The sequence below is a fragment of the Sinocyclocheilus rhinocerous genome, unplaced genomic scaffold (genome assembly GCF_001515625.1).
Source record: "Sinocyclocheilus rhinocerous isolate Xijiao unplaced genomic scaffold, SAMN03320098_v1.1 scaffold1097, whole genome shotgun sequence".
NCBI classification, from domain to species: domain Eukaryota; kingdom Metazoa; phylum Chordata; class Actinopteri; order Cypriniformes; family Cyprinidae; genus Sinocyclocheilus; species Sinocyclocheilus rhinocerous.
Window position 1 is genome coordinate 245,176 of NW_015630974.1, and position 18,359 is coordinate 263,534.

Sequence of the window (18,359 nt, forward strand, 5' to 3'; positions counted from 1 at the left end):
AATTCCTTGTGTGTGTAAACATACTTGGTAATAAAGCTCTTCTGATTCTGATTCTGATTAACTAAGGTTAACTAATGAGGTCTTATTGTAAAGTGATACTATTGGTCTTTATTGTTCTTTATACATTTTTCTGTATTTATTGCATTTAAATGTTCAGTTATTTTTGTTATAAGAAAAAAGTTATTAAACCTGTTATACTGTATTATGACAGCACTTTTTTTTAAAACTAAATTTCAGTATCGTGATAATACCGTATACCGTGTTAAAAGCATTAGCAATTAATCGCAACATGAAAAATTGATACCGGCATATCCCTAGTTGAGCCTGACAACATGTCCTCCTGATGATTTAACTAATGATAAGCCTATATTGGAACCAGCTTTGTCATCAAAGAAGCTGGTAACTGGTTAAAATGATGTTAATGTAATGCATGTAAGTTTAATTCTGGTTTGTTCTTGCAGGGAGAAGCATTTGATCGGGTCAGCAGCTCCTCTGCACATGCACAGAGTGTTGCCAAAGCCAAGTACGAGTTTCTCTTCGGAAAGACAGAAGACGAAAGCTCATCAGATACTGGTACTTTTATGTTCTTGCATACTTCTTGCATACTCGCATGTAATTATTGTTTATATATATATATATATTGTATTAGTAAATTGAAACTGCATGTAACACATTTTCTCTTTCACTTACACCTTACTCTTCTAAATGTGTAACATCCTGTTCTTCTGTGTGTAGTTCTTCAAAACACAATCATTAAATACACTGAATTATTTTCACTGTTTTATTTTTATTCAGAAACACTATTTAACATCACTGGACCAAAATACAACAAAAGGATTAAGAAGCGATAAGGTAGAAATAGCTCTTAAGGTAACAGTTGCAGGTTGCCACTCTTTACACTGTAGCAAACATAATGCTTTGCTGGTGAAAACTGAAGGAAGGGGAAGTGCATAGGAGTACATTTCTATGATTTTATGATAAATAATACATATTTGACAGAGGCAACAACCTTGAACTTTGAGAGTGACTCGTGACAATTGAGGGATTTTCTCCCAAAGTTGCAATTATTGATGTTGTGATAATTATAGCAGCATTTGAGCATCAGTTTGACCTGTTTGATGTCGGCTATTTCATGCTATTCAACTGATGCATTATGTCCGACAGTTTTAAGTAAACCACCCGCTGACTCATAAACCTGCTGGTAAACAGCCTGTTTTCTTTTAGTGTTGCCATGTTCAGTTTTTATAAGTATCTTAGGGCTTCTTGTTTCATTAAAGTAGTTCATAAAATTTATGAATGTATTTGGGTTTATTTTAAAAAGGCCAGTGGCTTGTTTTTTCAGATCCAGTTTTTCTAGTGAGGTCTTGCAACATTGGTCTCTGTGGAGAGTAATGTATGGTATTTCCCCAAGACCACAGGGCTGATGGGAGAAACTTTAGTGGAGAGAGTATCAAAATTTGTGAGGCAGTGAAGACACATAGCTTTTTTTCTGTGATTTTCTAGCATCCAGTGGCATCCATTCTCGAGCTACAATTTTCCAAGATGCAGCACTGCATTATCAGCTAGTTGTTCAGTTTGGTTCTGTTCACAAATGTGACTGTCACTACCTTAAATGTTTGAGGAGTTAATTTGGTTGTGGAATGTGGATGTCACAGACATAATGGATTGGACTGCACAGAGTGTGATTAAACTCTCAGTAGAGGAGTGACAGCTATATTGAGCTGCTGTGTGTGTGTTAAGCACCACACACAAAACATGCTCCTCCAAGATCTTTGTGTTTCTGGTGTGTCACGCTTCAGTCTCAACGGCCGTCATGATGAAACCTGTTTCAGAAGTGTGAGTCACAAAGCTCAGAGATTTCATTGGCTCTTTGCGGGCTTATTGTTTCTTTTTTATTTTATTTTATTTATTTTTTTAGCTGTCGTTATAATAATTTATCATTTTGAGCAGGAGTCCAGGATTGATCGGAAAACATTTTTAAAATGCACCTACAAAGAAGAGCAATAAGACGGCATTATAAAATAAAGTGCGCTTTGATTTTTGAATGGTAAAGACGTGCTCACCCACAGACATTCACAGGTTCATTTTGAGGTATTAGCAAAACAACAAAGCTGATGCTTTTCACGGAACTTATGTATTTACCCATCATAAATTGTGATATAGCCTGGTTTGTTGATCCGTTAGATCGGATTGCTTTCTCACTACAACCAAACCGCTCCAGAGTTCGTTTTCGTTCTCGTTCAGGTGATCTCAGACCGATTGTTTTGGTGCGGATCCGAGCACGATTGTCATGTTCACATATGCCCAAACAAACCAAGCTAAGGGGGGAAACGCGCCAGGTTCCGAAACAACAGCCCAGGTGTGAAAGCACCCTAAGTCTAACATTCACAGACATTTATATATACTTTATCCACATTTCATCTCTGTAAACCAGTGAACTCTTGGTCTTGGATTGTGGATTAAATCAATAGTTCATCCAAAAATTAACATTTTCTCACCCTCAGGCCATCCAAGATGTAGTTGTGTTTGTTTCTTCATCAGATCTGGAGAAATGTAGCATTGCATCAGTGTCTCAGCAATGGATGCTCTGCAGTGAATAGGTGCCGTCAGAATGAGAGTCCAAACAGCTGATAAAAACATCACAATAATCCACAAGTAATCCACACCACTCCAGGCCATCAGTTAACATCTGGAGAAGTGAAAAGCTTTGTGTTTGTACGAAACAAATACATCAAGGCATTGTAACTTCAAACCATTGCTTCTGGCCAGTTTATAATCCATAATAACGCTTCCTCCAGTGAAAAAGTCCATCTCCTCTTGTCTCTCACATCAAAATCCACCCACACATTTGTTTAGAGCTGCTTTGGACTGTTTTGGCTCATAAACTTGCATATTTCTCATCAGATGAGACGACTTTTGACCCTTTGACTAAACTAAAATGCAACAAGCATCTAGCTCTGCTCATCATTTAGCTCACAAAATCTGACAGGTTGTTCTGCTGCCTGCAAATAATAATTAGTACACAAGCCCTGCTTTGTTGCCTGTAGAAACCAGAAGCCAGTTTTTCTGAGAGGGTTTTACAGTGCTCACTGTTAACATGTTAAATCAAAGCACAGTATCAATATGATATGTGATATATTGGTAACACTTTAATATAGGGACCGATTCTCACTATTAATTAGTTGTTTATTAGTATGCCTATTATTAACATATTGGCTGTTTATTAGTACTTATAAAGCACATACAGTTTTCTGCATGACAAGTACCTTATTAACTATAAATAAGCAGCAAATTCTGAGTTTATTGAGGCAAAAGTCGTAATTAATGGTTTGTCAAAAGCGAGAATTGGACCTTAAAATAAAGTGTGACCATACGTTTTACCTAACTCAAATGTTTAGATGTATTTAACCTAAATGTCAGAATATTTTTTTGTCTTAATTTTGTACACTAGATCTATGGTTTTATCTTTTCAAACTTTTTTGTCAGTTGTTTTGCTTTGATATTTTCTGTCCTTCCACATGCAGACAGTGTGGCTGAAGTGTCAAATCTTTCTCACATACTGTACTGTACTGTATTGTAAGTGCATTGGGATGCAGCCTGATGTTTTTGTTCAAATTTTGTTTACAGTACATTTTTATTCAGTCTGTTAAATCATCCATAGTCAAATGCTGCCACCTGGTGTTTGAACAGTTCTGAACAAAAATGGCTGATCCGCTTGATGCTTAATGTTTAATGTTTTACAGACCCTCACATTTCATGATGACCAGTGCTTTCATTTCAGCATTAAAAATTAAAATCACACATACAGTGGTTTGAATACACATTTTCTATGAGGAGCAAGTTTTTAATTTCTGAATAAAAAATTCTGTTTTATATTTTTGAAAGAGCATAAAGTAAAAAATGTCAGGATTATATCATTGTCCTGATATCATGATGAATAAAAATTTTCCGTAAATTATTGGAAAGAAAAACTTTCTTACAGCTCTTTGGGGAAAAAACTACTTAATATATGAAAAACTTTTGTTTGTTAAATCAAAAACATGTGGTGTAACCGAAATGCAGAAATATGCTGAGAAAACATAAAAAAGGACATGATATCATGACTGTGTCAATAAGTCTCTTTATATATTAAATTATTTGACCTTTTATGACAAGGAATGGTTAGTTCAGGTTGTAAAATATCACGTGGTGCAACTTACATATCAATTTATGAATTTAATAATGCATGATATTTGTAAAAAAAAGTAAGTATGTGTCGTTAATTAATATTATTCAGTACTTAATTGTGTTTTTACACTGTAACAAGGACACCTTAAAATACATACACAAGTGATACATTTGTACTTTCTCATGTAAAACACTTTCACACACGATTGGCCATAACACACATACAGATGAAACACTCTGCACCCCACGACCGACTGCACACACAAAAAATTTGGGAAGATTTCATTTTCAGTTGGTTGCGCAAGTAACCTTATTATTATAATAATTATTATTGCTTAATAAACAGCTATCACTGACTGTTTCAGCAGATCCAGAGTTAACACCTAATGATCTGTAATCTTAATTTTTTGGTTTGTCAAACAGTCGCCTCTCCAACCCAAGAGAAACAGGAAAGCGGCTCAGGTCTTGAGTCCGCTCTTGATGATGATGACATTGACGAGACGTCGCTCTTCCAGGAAATTGACAGGGAGCTGTCAAACCTATTGAGCGGCCTGACCGCTCGGAGTCAGCATGCTGCGGCCGAAGAGGACTCGACGTCAGGAGACACCGCCGCCGCCTCACCCATGATCCCCTGCAACGGGCAAAACGAAACCCCGCCGTCACAACTGGATATGGCCAAGCAGGGCCTGGACATTCAGAACGGCCAGTCCGAGTTAGCAGGAGACTCCCTGCTGTTTGACTCGTGGTGCGAGGCGCTCATAAAGGACCCCAGCTCAGTTATGGCGGCCGCAAACGAGCTGAGCTGCTTCAGCTCTGGGCCCAGTCGAGACCCCAGGAATGCACCGGCCAGCCAAAATAAACCTGACGCCAGCTCAACTCGAGCTGCAGCACATGTGGAGCAGCCCTCAGAGGTGCCCTCCCAAGAAAACGCTGGAAAGGAGATGGAGGGCAAGAGGGTCGAGTCACCCTCGCCCAGTAGGACGGACGACGACCCCACGGCAGAACTGGTGGATGAGTCTCTAGAGGAATCCAATAAAATTCTGGCCAAGATCCCGGGCATCTTCAGCGTCTTTCTGGAGGGGGGCAAACTGCGGGACAAGCCGCTGAAGAAGCTGCGGTTTGTGGAGAGCAGGGAGAGCCTCGTGAACGGAGAGATGCAGAACGGAACGTACCAGAGCTGCAGCGTGAAAGAGGAAGTGACTCTGGACGCGCAACATACAGAAGCCACAGGAGTGCCACAGGGGCGTGTGCTGAGACCCGATCACAATCCAGCAGAGAACGGCTCAGACAGGTACAGTACCTCTGCATCGCAGTCCTCACTTGTCAAAAGCCTGTTAGATAGTCCAATAAAATTCTGGCCAAGATCCCGGGCATCTTCAGCGTCTTTCTGGAGGGGGGCAAACTGCGGGACAAGCCGCCGAAGAAGCTGCGGTTTGTGGAGAGCAGGGAGAGCCTCGTGAACGGAGAGATGCAGAACGGAACGTACCAGAGCTGCAGCGTGAAAGAGGAAGTGACTCTGGACGCGCAGCATACAGAAGCCACAGGAGTGCCACAGGGGCGTGTGCTGAGACCCGATCACAATCCAGCAGAGAACGGCTCAGACAGGTACAGTACCTCTGCATCGCAGTCCTCACTTGTCAAAAGCCTGTTAGATAGTAGAGTGAAACCACTAATCGACATGAGCAAGCAATTTTATATGATACTTTTGTACTTTTAATTCAATTCTAAAAATAGTACCCACCAGTAGCATTAAATTGGCTTTCGTTCAACAGGAAACAACGGTGTTCACAGGTAAATTAACTCCTTATATTTTTATAATCAATATTATTAACAATTATTAATATTCTTGACAAAAATTAATTGTTTTGTTTTCATAAATGTTTTTTATGTAACTATTTATATAATTATTGTATTATTAACATGTTTTAATACAATTTTAACGATGCATATGTTTAAAAAAAAAAAAAACTTTTAAATTGTTATGTGGAAAAATCCAAAAATAAAACAATTAAAAAGCGATTTTGCTTATTGGTTATCAAACGCTTTAACATTTAAAATAATCAGTATTGTATTTCTTATCTCACCATACACAATAACATAATTCTCAGCTCTAGTAACACTAGCTCTGCCTTGTTACATAGACAACATTTTAAATGCCATAAGTGACTGATTTAAATGCTCTACACAGATGTTTGATGTTTTTTGGTATTAAATTAAAAGATTAATATATTTATAATATGCATTTTTTTCTTGACTTGTTTGCCATCTTGGAATGATTATTCCTGACTGACTGTTGCATTGCATTTTGGTACTGCCACAATATAGAAGGCAGCGTAATGATAACAGTTTAGATTAGGGAACACTATTCACTAGTTGATTATTAGCATGCAGATTACTAGCATATTGGCTGTTTATTAGTACTTGTAAAGCACATATATTAATGCCTTATTCTGCATGACCATATTCTAGATCCCTTAAACCTACCCAATACCTAAACTTAAAAACAACTACACCAACTCCCTTACTTACAATCAATAAGCAGCAAATGTTTATTGAGTTTATTGAGGGGAAAAAGTTAATGGTGAATATGTGTTCCCTAATCTAAAGTGTTACCAGCATAATTTATAAATAGCGGTTACTTCAGGAGCGCACCTATGATGGCTATGTAGGCAGCTCACTGAGGTCAGTAAAAGCTGTCTAGAATGAGAGATGTACACAGCTGCACCTTATGCTAAGTGCAATACTAAGTGCAATTGTGCTGTTCATCAACTAATCTAGTTACTTTATATATTCAGTTCTCTAATTATCGGTTTCGCTTCCTTTATCCTTTCTGCTTGGTCTTCGTAAGAAATGATCAAGCACGATATAGAGGAAGCGTTGTGTTCACTCTGAGTTGCTAAGAGGAACGAGGCTTGTGGTTTTATAATAGAATCAAGCATTTTTCAGCTTCCTGTGGGTGACTCTTATGAATTTGTCCAGAACATATATGGCTCATAAATAATGCTTTGCAGAAACAAAACTACATTTATTTTATTTTCATAATAATTTATTTCATAATAATTAATAATCATAATAATATTCAGAATAATTAATTGTTTATTACAGAATACATTTTCATTACTATAACCCAGCCAAAAATAGTATTATAAAACGGAGAGTTCCGGTCCTTGATTCTGATTGGCTGAGCCACATTCAAAGCTTTTGTAAATTACTAATACACCTTTGTTTACGTTTGTCTGTTGCTTGGCAACCACTTTGTTGGAACCACAACTGTTTCTGAGGAACTACATTGTTTGGTGGAAGAATACTGTTTATATTAATATCATTACACTTTATTTGCTCTGTTTTATTTTGTGAAACCTAACTACGTATATAGAATAACCGTTTTATAAAAGCAGTAAGCCCCGTGAAGCCGTGGTTTACAGTGAATTTATAACAGCTAAGGGGGTTTTAGGCACTCCGCTTCGCATCGACTTCGCTTCAACTTCTTGGGCTTATTGCTTTAGTAATACAATAAATGAATAAATAAATAAATACATATGTTAAGTACTTAGTTAAGTTTTTATGTCATGACACTATTTGATTGTACAATTCCAGTAATAAAATTTGTAATAATAATGACACTTACTAAAACCTCAGAAGTCTGAATGCGTTATGGAAACAATGGTTTGAGAGGAAATGTGATTAATTCATAAATGAATGGTACTAAAAAGGCTTTATTGTTTTTATGCAAATATAATTTGTCTTATTCGTTTCATTTTCAGGTGTGATTTTGTGAGATTATGGCTTAAGTTGACAAATGAACATATGTGACCCTGGACCACAAAACCAGTCATAAGGGTCAATTTTTCGAAATTGAGATTTATACATCATATGAAAGCTGAATAGTAAATGCTTGAGTTGTATCTGTGGAAAAGGACTTTAAACACACTCCTCAAATAGGAAATGTAAACACAAGTCAACTTCTGTTTACATCTTCCTGTTTAGTGTCACACTTTGTGGTGTGCTGCTATTGAGATGTGTTTGTCTTTCTGCCTGTTTCAGGAGTCCTGCTGCAGGTGAGAGTGACGCCACAGATGTCTTCAGCTGCCAGTTTGAGATCATCCTGGAGTCGGAGCGTCTGCAGGGGACTCTCTACAGTAGCATGGACAATCTGTCCAACCCTGCACCTGAACCCAGCTCTCACAGCGCTCCAGGAGCCTCGTTTGCCTTCGACATCCCCCTCACTCCCATGATTCAGCAGCGACTCAAGGACAGAAGTCTGTTCCTGAGCTCGGACGCTGAGGTGCTGAGCGTCACCGCCACAGAGCAGAGCGGCAGGGCAGCTCTAGAGGTGACCTCTTCGTTTCTCTCAGCGGGCTGCGAGGATGCGGGAGCAGCTCTAGCAAACGGTTTAAACGACAAGGACTCCAGAGACTGGCTGCAGGGCTGTTTAAGGTAAGACCATGCAGTTCAACGTATAAAAATGCTGAAAGAATGGCCGACAACTCTTTGACTTTTTTCATGTATTGCATGCAGTGTTGCAATCATTCTCAGCACTGAGCATTGTTTTGTTATTGTTGTTGTGCTGAAGAGCTTGTGTACTGGAGAAAACGTGGAGGCTTGAGTTGATTATGTGGCGCCCTCTGCTGAAAAGTCTTTTCTATTTCACTTACAAGTTCAGACCATTATTTTTTGTTTCGGCTAGTCGCCAAGGAAACATTTCATTTTCATTTAGTTTATTTAGTTGATGTACTAAAACAACTACAAATAAAAGTAAAATAAAATAATAATATAAATGAATAAAAACTATATTGACATTAAAAGCAATTAAAAATATGAATAGTAACTATAATAATATCTCAATGATACAAAAATAATTCTGGTTCAGTAAGGAATTTTGCAAGATATTTGGACAATGACTGTAATTCATAAATTAGAGTTGATGTTAAAGGGACTGTTCACTCAAAAATGACAATTCATCATTTACTCACCCTCTACTCATTCCAAAACTGTATGAGTTTCTTTCTTCAGAAGATATTTTGAAGATTGTTGGTAATCAGACAGTTGACAGTAGCCATAGTTTTTTACAACATCTTGAGGGTGAGTAAATGATGACGGAATTGTAATTTTTGGGTGAACTGTCCCTTTAATGTTGAGTTGTTTTGTGTGCCTGTCATGGTGTTGATTCTAAACGTGCCTGAAAGACATCAGACTCATTCAGAATGTGGTGTCACAAAGGTCAGATGAAGTAAAGAAAAAAAAAATATATCATGTTAAATATAAAACTATAAAAAGGATAAAGGGGTCTTCTTAAGGGTGGTCCATAAACGCCAGCAAACACCAAATTCCTCTGGTAGTGACATCAGTGTTTGATTAAAAGTTTAAAAAAAAAACGAATTTATTAATCATTTATTATTATTTATTTTTACTTATTTATTAATAATAGGAATTGGAATAAACAGAATAAACACTGTGCTAACCAGATGTGTCAACGAGTGAAAAATCAGTGTTAAGGGGTTTTCACACTGACAGCGTGACAGCGTTTATTCTAGTGATTATTTTGAAAACCACCATCCTTAAATTACGTATTAATTCCAATAAAAATCAACTGTAATAATAATTTGTCATATTAACTAAACCAGAAAGTAGTAGATCTAGTTATGGCAGTACAGCAAAACTATTTTTAATTTTGCTGATGTTGATACTTTCATATTGATTTGCTGTTCACAGTTTCAGAACACTTTCATGATTTTGTGTTTATTGTCATTGAAGCTCATTTTATACCTGATTATACTTCCTCTGTGGCCATATAAACACTGCAAAGACAAATGCTTTTAAATACACCGCTGAACTCACAAATTATAGTAATGTTTTTGATGTCTTGTGGATCCCTGTGATTTAAGCTGTTTGGTATTTGCTGGTTTGAACATAAGTGAAATTAGCAACAAGAGATAAATAAGGGTTTTCAAGCTTTTGAATGTTAACTGTTATCAATGTGAATATATTTTAAAATGTAATTTATTTCTGTGCTCAAAGCTGTATTTTCAGCATCATTACTCCAGTCTTTCAGCATCATTACTCCAGTCTTCAGTGTCACATGATCTTCAGAAATCATTCTAATATGCTGATTTGCTGCTCAAGATACATTTCTGGTTATTATCAATGCTGAAAACAGTTGTGCTGCACAATATTTTTTGGGAAACTGTGATACATTTTCTTCAGTATTCTTTTCCCATACTTTTGAATGGTAGTGTATTTTTTTTTTTAAATGCATCAATATAAAAATCAGAGGAATAATGTACAATAACCATGTCATTATCGCAAAATAAGCTTGATAAAAATCAGAAGAACCTAGTTTTTTTTGCTGTTGATGTTACTTTTAAACATCTCACTACTTGAGACTGCATGGCTGATGGGAGAAATGATGGTTTGGAGAAAAACTGGCGTCAGAATGAGTCAAGACACAAACCGATATGTCATTTTCTAGAAGATAGTTTCCAAAAGAGAGTGACACCACTGCATTAGCAGTTACGTCACACTGTACTAATTCTGTTAACACTATGTGGGTTTGAAGTGGATTCAGTTTTTATGGGTTTGGAATTAATATTTTGTACAATACAGTTGAGATTTCTGTAAATAACTGATCTGTGTGTACAGAAGAAGATGAAGCACTCAGAAGACTAATGAGACACAGATCAGCCGAGTTCAAACTGCACAGGAGTGAAGGAGCTCTTGTGTTTTATAGATGAGTGAATGCAGCTTTGAGCTTATTAAGCACTTTATTAAACCTGCTGTTGACTGCATTCACTCAACCTCTCATGTGTAGAATTTGGTGAACCAGTGCTTATGTATGGATATAATATAATTTGTAAAACACATTTGTGACCCTGGACCACAAAACCAGTCATAAGGGTCAATTTTTTTAAATTGAGATGTATGCATCATCTGAAAGCTGAATAAATAATATTTCCATTGATGTATGGTTTGTTAGGATAGGACAATATTTGGTCGAGATACAACTATTTGAAAATCTGGAATCTGAGGGTGCAAAAAAATCTAAATATTGAGAAAATCATCTTTAAAGTTGTCCAAATGAAGTTCTTAGCAATGCATGTTACTAATCAAAAATTACGTTTTGATATATTTACTGTAGTAAATTTACAAACTATCTTCATGGAACATGATCTTTACTTAATATCCTAATGATTTTTGGCATAAAAGAAAAATCAATCATTTTGACCCATACAATGTATTGTTGGCGGTTGCTGCAAATATACCCCAGCGACTTAAGACTGCTTTTGTGCTCCAGGGTCACATTTGAGTCCAACATGCACCGAGAGAAACACAGTCTACCACAGCATAACAATAGCGATCAGTAAACATGCATCCTCACCCGCACACTCGTCAGAAATCACGCTACATTTCCTGATCATCAGAGCCTTCAGCCCTGCTGTTATTTATAGCTCCAGCGCAGCCTCGTGCCCCAGAGCATGATGGATGTAAATAAAGCACATCGCTCTATCGCTCCATTCACACACGCGTGTTCGGCCCTGCCCCCCCTCCACCCGTCTGCCTGCTCGGCCGGAGCGAGACGCCGGAGTTGAGCGCAGCGGCTGTAGTGATGAGACTTGCTACAGTAATGAATAAGCACAAACAGAGCACCGTGTCCTAGCAGCCCGCAGGAAACCGCTCGCGCCGTCTCCATGTAGGTCAGAGCCGAGCATCAGGAGTTCGTCCACACGCACCGCCGACCGACTCTCATGGGCTCCGTAATGTCCGGCTGCTTTTCCCAGCTGGGCCTGTCCGATGCCGAGCAAGCGTCCGTCCAGTAAGTCTTGACCTTTGTATTGCATGACACGCTTCTCAGACGCCGTGGCAGCTGCTCCCGGCGCGCACGTGTGTGTGTGTGTGTGTGTGTGTGTGTGTGAGACTGCATGTGAGTGTGTGTGTGTGAGAGTGTGAGTGAGTGTGCATGCAAGAGTATTCGCACAAGAGTGCGCGAGAGAAAGTGAGTGTGTGTGTGAGTGTGCACAAGAGTGTGCACGCAAGAGTAAGTGAGAGAGTGAGTGTGTGTGTGAGTGTGTGCGCAAAAGAGTGTTTGCGTAGGAGAGAGTGAATGTGTGTGTGTAATGGTAAGAGTGCATGTAAGAGTGTGTGTGAGAGTGTGCGCACAAGAGTATTCGCGCAAGAGTGAGTGTGTGTGTGTGTGTGTGTGTGTGTGTGTGTGAGACTGCAGCAGCTCCCGCATCTGTCCGCTGTGAATGTCCTCTACTGCTGAAAGGTTGAAGCTTTCCTGTCTTTGTGTGAGTCTCCCCTCCCTCATGACTCCAGTGGGCTGATCCTGAAGCACATCATGAATGATGATAACTGTAAATGTTATAATGAATATATAGTTGCCTGTATTGTAATTTCATTACTCATCTACTGCTGAGTCGAGATCATTGAAACCTTTACCTGTATACGCTGTTAATTTATTGTTGTATACGAACAATTTCCTGTCTTGAGCGCAAATGCAGGCTATTTAATTTGATAATAAAGGGAATAAAAACGATCAGGAAATTGCTTGTATTAGGGTAAAGGTGTGGTCATGTTAGCAAAAACTTCGGTAAAAGACAAATGTGACCCTGGACCACAAAACCAGTCATAAGGGTCAATTTCTCGAAATTGAGATTTATACATCATCTGAAAGCTGAATAAATAAGCTTTCCATTGATGTATGGTTTGTTAGGATCGGACGATATTTGGCTGAGATACAACTATTTGAGAAATCTATAATTTTGACCCATACAATGTATTTTTGGCTATTGCTACAAATATACCCCAGCGACTTAAGACTGCTTTTGTGCTCCAGGGTCACAAATAAGGTGCTGTCACATTTACAGCAAATTTTGGTGGGAAAAATCCAGTCATTTCAATAGGAATTGACTGGCTCCTCAAATTCTGCATCGGGTTCAAGTTGTTCACACGAATTCTGTGAAATTTTGTGAACAAAAAAGGTACTTTGTCTATTGTCAATACTATATCTATGAAGCACAGCTCACACAGAAGTCACTTTCAAACCAAGCAGCCTTCTGCTGGTCAGCGTGAAAAAAACAGCTTAAAACCATTGCAAAATCTTTCAGCCTCACACAAAATTTTCCATTACACAGAATCTTATTAAAATAACATTTCACAATGGAGAAAAATTTGTTGAACAACAGTAAATGTGAGCGCAAGTGTTTGTTCTAAACAACATCCTAATATGCTGTTTTAAACTCAGGTAAGGCTTTGTCAAACCAACATTCAAAACATGATAAAGTCTTGATAAACTTTCTTTTGCTAGTTTTTAATGATGTCATTTTTGCAAGCAGCTTCATCATTAATGTGATGTTGTCTGCTACAGACTGTCTAGCCTTCCATCAGGATTTTATAGATTGCAGTATTTCTCTGAGAGCTCTAAATGCACAAACATGCAGTTAATGTTAGTATTTACTCTGCATAAGTAATGGTGTGTTTGTGAAATTGGGCTGTTTGGGAGGAAATTAATTGCTTTTCTAAGTCATCATGCTATTTATATTCCTCAGCGCTTGTCCCCAGACCATAAGCCTTGTTCTCAGTAATGCTGATTAAAGCAGTGTTCAGTTCTTCTGCTCTGTGAGGTGTCACCCTTTACTTCCACATGGTCACGCACGCGGAGGTAAACAGTGTGTGTGGCAGGTGCTGATGTCATGTGATGGGGCGTCATGGGCCCTCAGCTGCTCTAGAGGAAGTGGCTCTCAGCAGCGCTCTGGGTTTGTGCCAGTGCTGGAGGTGTGAGTCAGCACCAGCGGCCCGGTGCCAGGCGTCTGTATGCTCACTGTCCCGCACACAGACCTGTTTCATTTAACGACCCTTCATTTCTCCACTCATACATTTTGCCTGTGTCTTCTTCATCCATTGTGGTCAGTTTTGTTGGGGGTATGGGTGAGGGTCTCTTAATTTTGTCACTACATACTACATTTACTACATCAGCCTCTTATTGCATGTTGCATGCAAACTGCAAAAAAAAATCCCAAAAATGTGATGTTTCAAGCAGAATTCTTCTGTAATATTGTAGTGGAGTACCTGAATGAACTGAAGTCTGGTACTGTACATGAATGCGCTCTTCCACATTTTCCAACTCAAAGTGCAGTTAGTACAGTGAATGTATCTGTCATCCTTAACTTGGGGAAACATTCTGATTGAATTAATTGATATGGTGTGACCCTAGCAACTGCATATCAATGTCTTAAAAAACACTCAGAACACCTCAGTAATCACATACAGTAACAACAACTTAGCAACTGCCCAGAATCGTAGCAACTGGTTATCAATACCCTAAAAACACTCAGAATAGCTTAGTAATCACATAGCAAAGCCCTAGCAACCACCCAAAACCCTAGTAGCTGCATATCAATGTCCTAAAAACCACTCTGAACCCTGTTGTAACTACATAGCAATGCTCTAGTAGTCACAAAGAACACCTTATTGATTTATTAAAGCAAGACCCTGACAAAGTGGTGGTGAATTTAGCTCAAAGCACCATTCATATTTCAGATCTAGCTAGATATAATCTTATGAGCACATATCATAGTACATGAATGAGATCTGGAGACATTATGGAAAGCACAAGAAGGGAATCCTGAAAGTGTCATTGACACTTGTTTGTGTTCAGAGTGTTTCAGTATTCATCAGTCTGACGGCTGATCTGCTGGGATTGAATTGATCAGCACACACCCTGCTAATCTACTGACCCGGCCGAGATCTGACTGGAGGAGAGAGATGCTGTGTGTGTGTTGGCTGACTCTAGCGAGTCTGAGTCGTTGCTCATCAGCCTCATATTTCACCGGCCTGCCTTTCTGCTCAAGGCTGAGCCCTTTACAGCCTCCACCTCATCTCAGGATAAAGCAGCACAAACAACCGTACAGCCTCAGATATCTGCACACAGATCCTTCTGGAGGTCAACACACACACAAATGCGTACCGGCTCTGTGCTTTTGCAGGGACTTCTGCCGCAGAAACACTGGGAAGCATTCTTGTGGTAATCTGCTGGAAGAACAGGCTGTATCAGTTAGCGCGGCATCGTCTGCTGTTATTCCGGCGCTCCGTAGACGCCCAGAGAGAATCTGAGGTCAATCTAAGTGCTGTTGAAATGTGGGAGCAGGAATAAGGAAGTTGGAGAATGTTTGTAAAGGGTGGGAGGGTGCAGGCTTTCACTTCATACTTTCAGTGCGAGGGAATGAAAAACTAACTTTGTTCAGTGCTGTTTGGCCCCTCCACCATTCTGTAGTACAGATGGAGGGAGGCGCTTTCAGACCTTTATCTCAAGTGCTCTGGTCTGTTGCTATTGCAGAACACTTTCTGTAACTCTGATCATCAAGTGTACATCCACCGATCCTTGATATTTTTGGACTTTGGTCTGTTCTCAGGTCAGTGCCTCTCCTCTACTGTCGTTGGCTCAGGATGGTGATGTGGTAAATGTCTTCACTGTTTGTGCAGGTGATCTTCAGTATTTGGTCTGTTTTCTGTGCTAGGCTGGATCTGTCTCTCTTGTGCAGTAGTTGTGTTGGAGCTTTCTGTATGATTTAATTAAATCTGTGGCATTTTATTTCAGTTGTCTGTTGTGGAAGAATGACTTCCTGCTTTAGTATCATGGGAGAGGAAATCATTTCATATTCCCATGATACAGATCCTGCTGTGATATTTGGGGAGCTCTATGTAGGAAATGGTCTTATTAAGATGTATTCTGAAACATGAAGTATGATTCTTGATTTCCTGATTCTGATATCTATTTTGTGAAAGATTCATCCATAAATACGTTTCGTTTTTGACCTTTGACCTAGGCCTGGGCGATAAAACGGTATCGATATTTATCGACGGTACACCTTCTTCAATATCGATAGAAAAAATGTTCGACAAAAATTTGTTGTTTGTGTAAATTGTGTTAATTATAAATACAGTGTTTAAATTTAGAAAAAAAAATTCTATTGCTTTTTGTTTTAAAAAAGGTTATAAAAAATGTCAATAATTATCGATACCGAACGATATGAAACATTATATCGTTGATAAAATTTTTAGCTATATCGCCCAGCCCTACTTTGTCCTTATGTTACAACGACTGATCTATAATAGAGAACTGGATTGCTTATGACATCCTAAAAGTGAAGCCGTGTGCCGCCATATTGGTATTCCCTAGTATTCCCATACATTCTGTTGAATTAACAGGAAAACGTACGATTTTAATGTGAAATCATCACCTAAAGAGTCAGTGTTATTATCTGAAGTGTCCCTGTACATTCTTACAACGCAAACATCTTATGCATGTCAATGGAATTTCCCCTGCGTATTAAAGAGCAGGTCATATGGTATTTTAAAGTGTCCTAATGTGTGTACAACAGGTTTAAATACATCTAAGGTCAGAAAACATTGTAATTTTCTCAGAATATACATTGAATATTAGAATCATTTTTCAATTCGTTCGAAGCAGTTCTGAGCGTAAGGTCTGTAAACCCCTCCCTTCCATAAACCTGCTCTGCTCTGATTGGTCAGCTGGCTAAGTCTGTTGTGATTGGTCTTTCCGTATACAATGTGTGTCGGGAACGAAACGCCCATTACCATAATAAATTTTTTGCTCTGGAGGGTTACTTGTAATCAAAGATGCTGTAAGCATACAAAAATGGCATCGATATTACCTTATCAAATCGAGCCCGATGAAGTCGCTCAACCGGAAACTCCATCGCAAGCATGACTTGATGAGGATGTTTCTCAGTGGTAAGTTTAAACTTTGAATGTGGTACTTTACGTGATGTGACAGCAGTATTATTGCATTCATTATAATTATTATTTACTTATTTGAGGTTCACGTGTGGGAACTGTGTTAGAATGCCCAGTGAGGCTGAAAACACAGCGTCTTCTCGACCTGATGTAAACACACTAACTAGCGGAAGTGTTTGTGGGCAGGTCAGAGTGTTCGTATTTCGCGGGCAGGCGGGGATTATGCAAATGTGTTACCTTGTGACGTATATAGGTAACAGGCAGAAGATTCGAAAATATGACGACTTTTTAAGGCGGTTCAGAGTCGACTCTTTCTTTTGAGAGACGATATCTTTATTTATCATGCACTTTTTTTGATTAACAATTTTTCAGACTGTTTACATTGAAGGATAGCTACGTTGCAAACGGCAAAAAATATATTTTTTCGAAAACCCATATGACCTGCTCTTTAAAAAGTCACGTTCATATTCATTACAGTAGCGAACATCAGATGAACATGATAAACATCAGACGGACGAGATCCTCAACATATGTATTGCAAATGACAAAGTGCTCAATTTGAATAAAGTTCTGTGCTTTGTTTAGGCGTACCTTAATTCACCTTCTCTGTTTATGAAATTATGTTGTTTTATTGTTTTTATTCGTACAGTAGGCTAATTGCAAATGTTTTAACAATGATTTAAACATTGGTTAAATTAATAATTAATTAAGCACACATGCAACATTCTACTCTTAAATGGTAAAGCTAGTAAAACGCCACAGAACTTGCGTGATCTTGAAGAGTCTGAAATAGATGTTCCTCCATCAGGACATAAAAAATACATGCATCATAACATCATTAAGAGAAATTACGGCGACTACATACGGTACAGACTTAGACATGAAGCTTTATTTCCAAGATGATGCATGGTAAGCTTTGAATTTCAATACAATATAGAGCAATATAGTAAGAGGATAATATTTATAGTAAATTCTAATCAGTTTCTGATAATAACACCAGATATATGTTCATGTTTAATATTTCCTGCATAAATATTTACATAAAGAAATATGTTTTATGTTGGATCAGTTACAGTAACTGTGTCGGCAAGTGCGCAGCAGACACACCCACCTTAAAGGGGTCATCGGATGCCCATTATCCACAAGTTGATATGATTCTTTAGGGTCTTAATGAAAAGTCTGTAACATAGTTTGGTTAAAATTTCTCAATGGTAGTGTAAAACAACAAATTTTTTACCCTGTCAAAAACAGCTCTTTTCAGAGCAAGTCGTTTTGTAGCATTTTCCTTTAAATGATAATGAGCTCTGCTGATCCCGCCCCTCTCTTCCGAGCCGCTCTCAGAGAGACTGTTTACTTTAGCTGCATTCATCGTGAAACTTGCTAACTAGCACATTATTAGGAAAGGCGATTTGCAAAGAATTGTTAAAAAAAACGTACAC

The 18,359-nt window shown here is 38.4% G+C and overlaps 1 protein-coding gene across 1 annotated transcript in view; it reads left to right on the top strand.

Moving 5' to 3' along the window:
• Positions 1 to 18,359, top strand: part of LOC107740791 (PH and SEC7 domain-containing protein 3-like) — a 105,746-nt gene that overhangs the window by 14,897 nt on the left and 72,490 nt on the right. Inside the window, exons 2-4 of the mRNA XM_016553292.1 lie at positions 462 to 573; positions 4,591 to 5,479; positions 8,215 to 8,604. Coding sequence (XP_016408778.1) covers positions 462 to 573; positions 4,591 to 5,479; positions 8,215 to 8,604 — 1,391 coding nt within the window. The remainder of the gene's footprint in view (positions 1 to 461; positions 574 to 4,590; positions 5,480 to 8,214; positions 8,605 to 18,359) is intronic.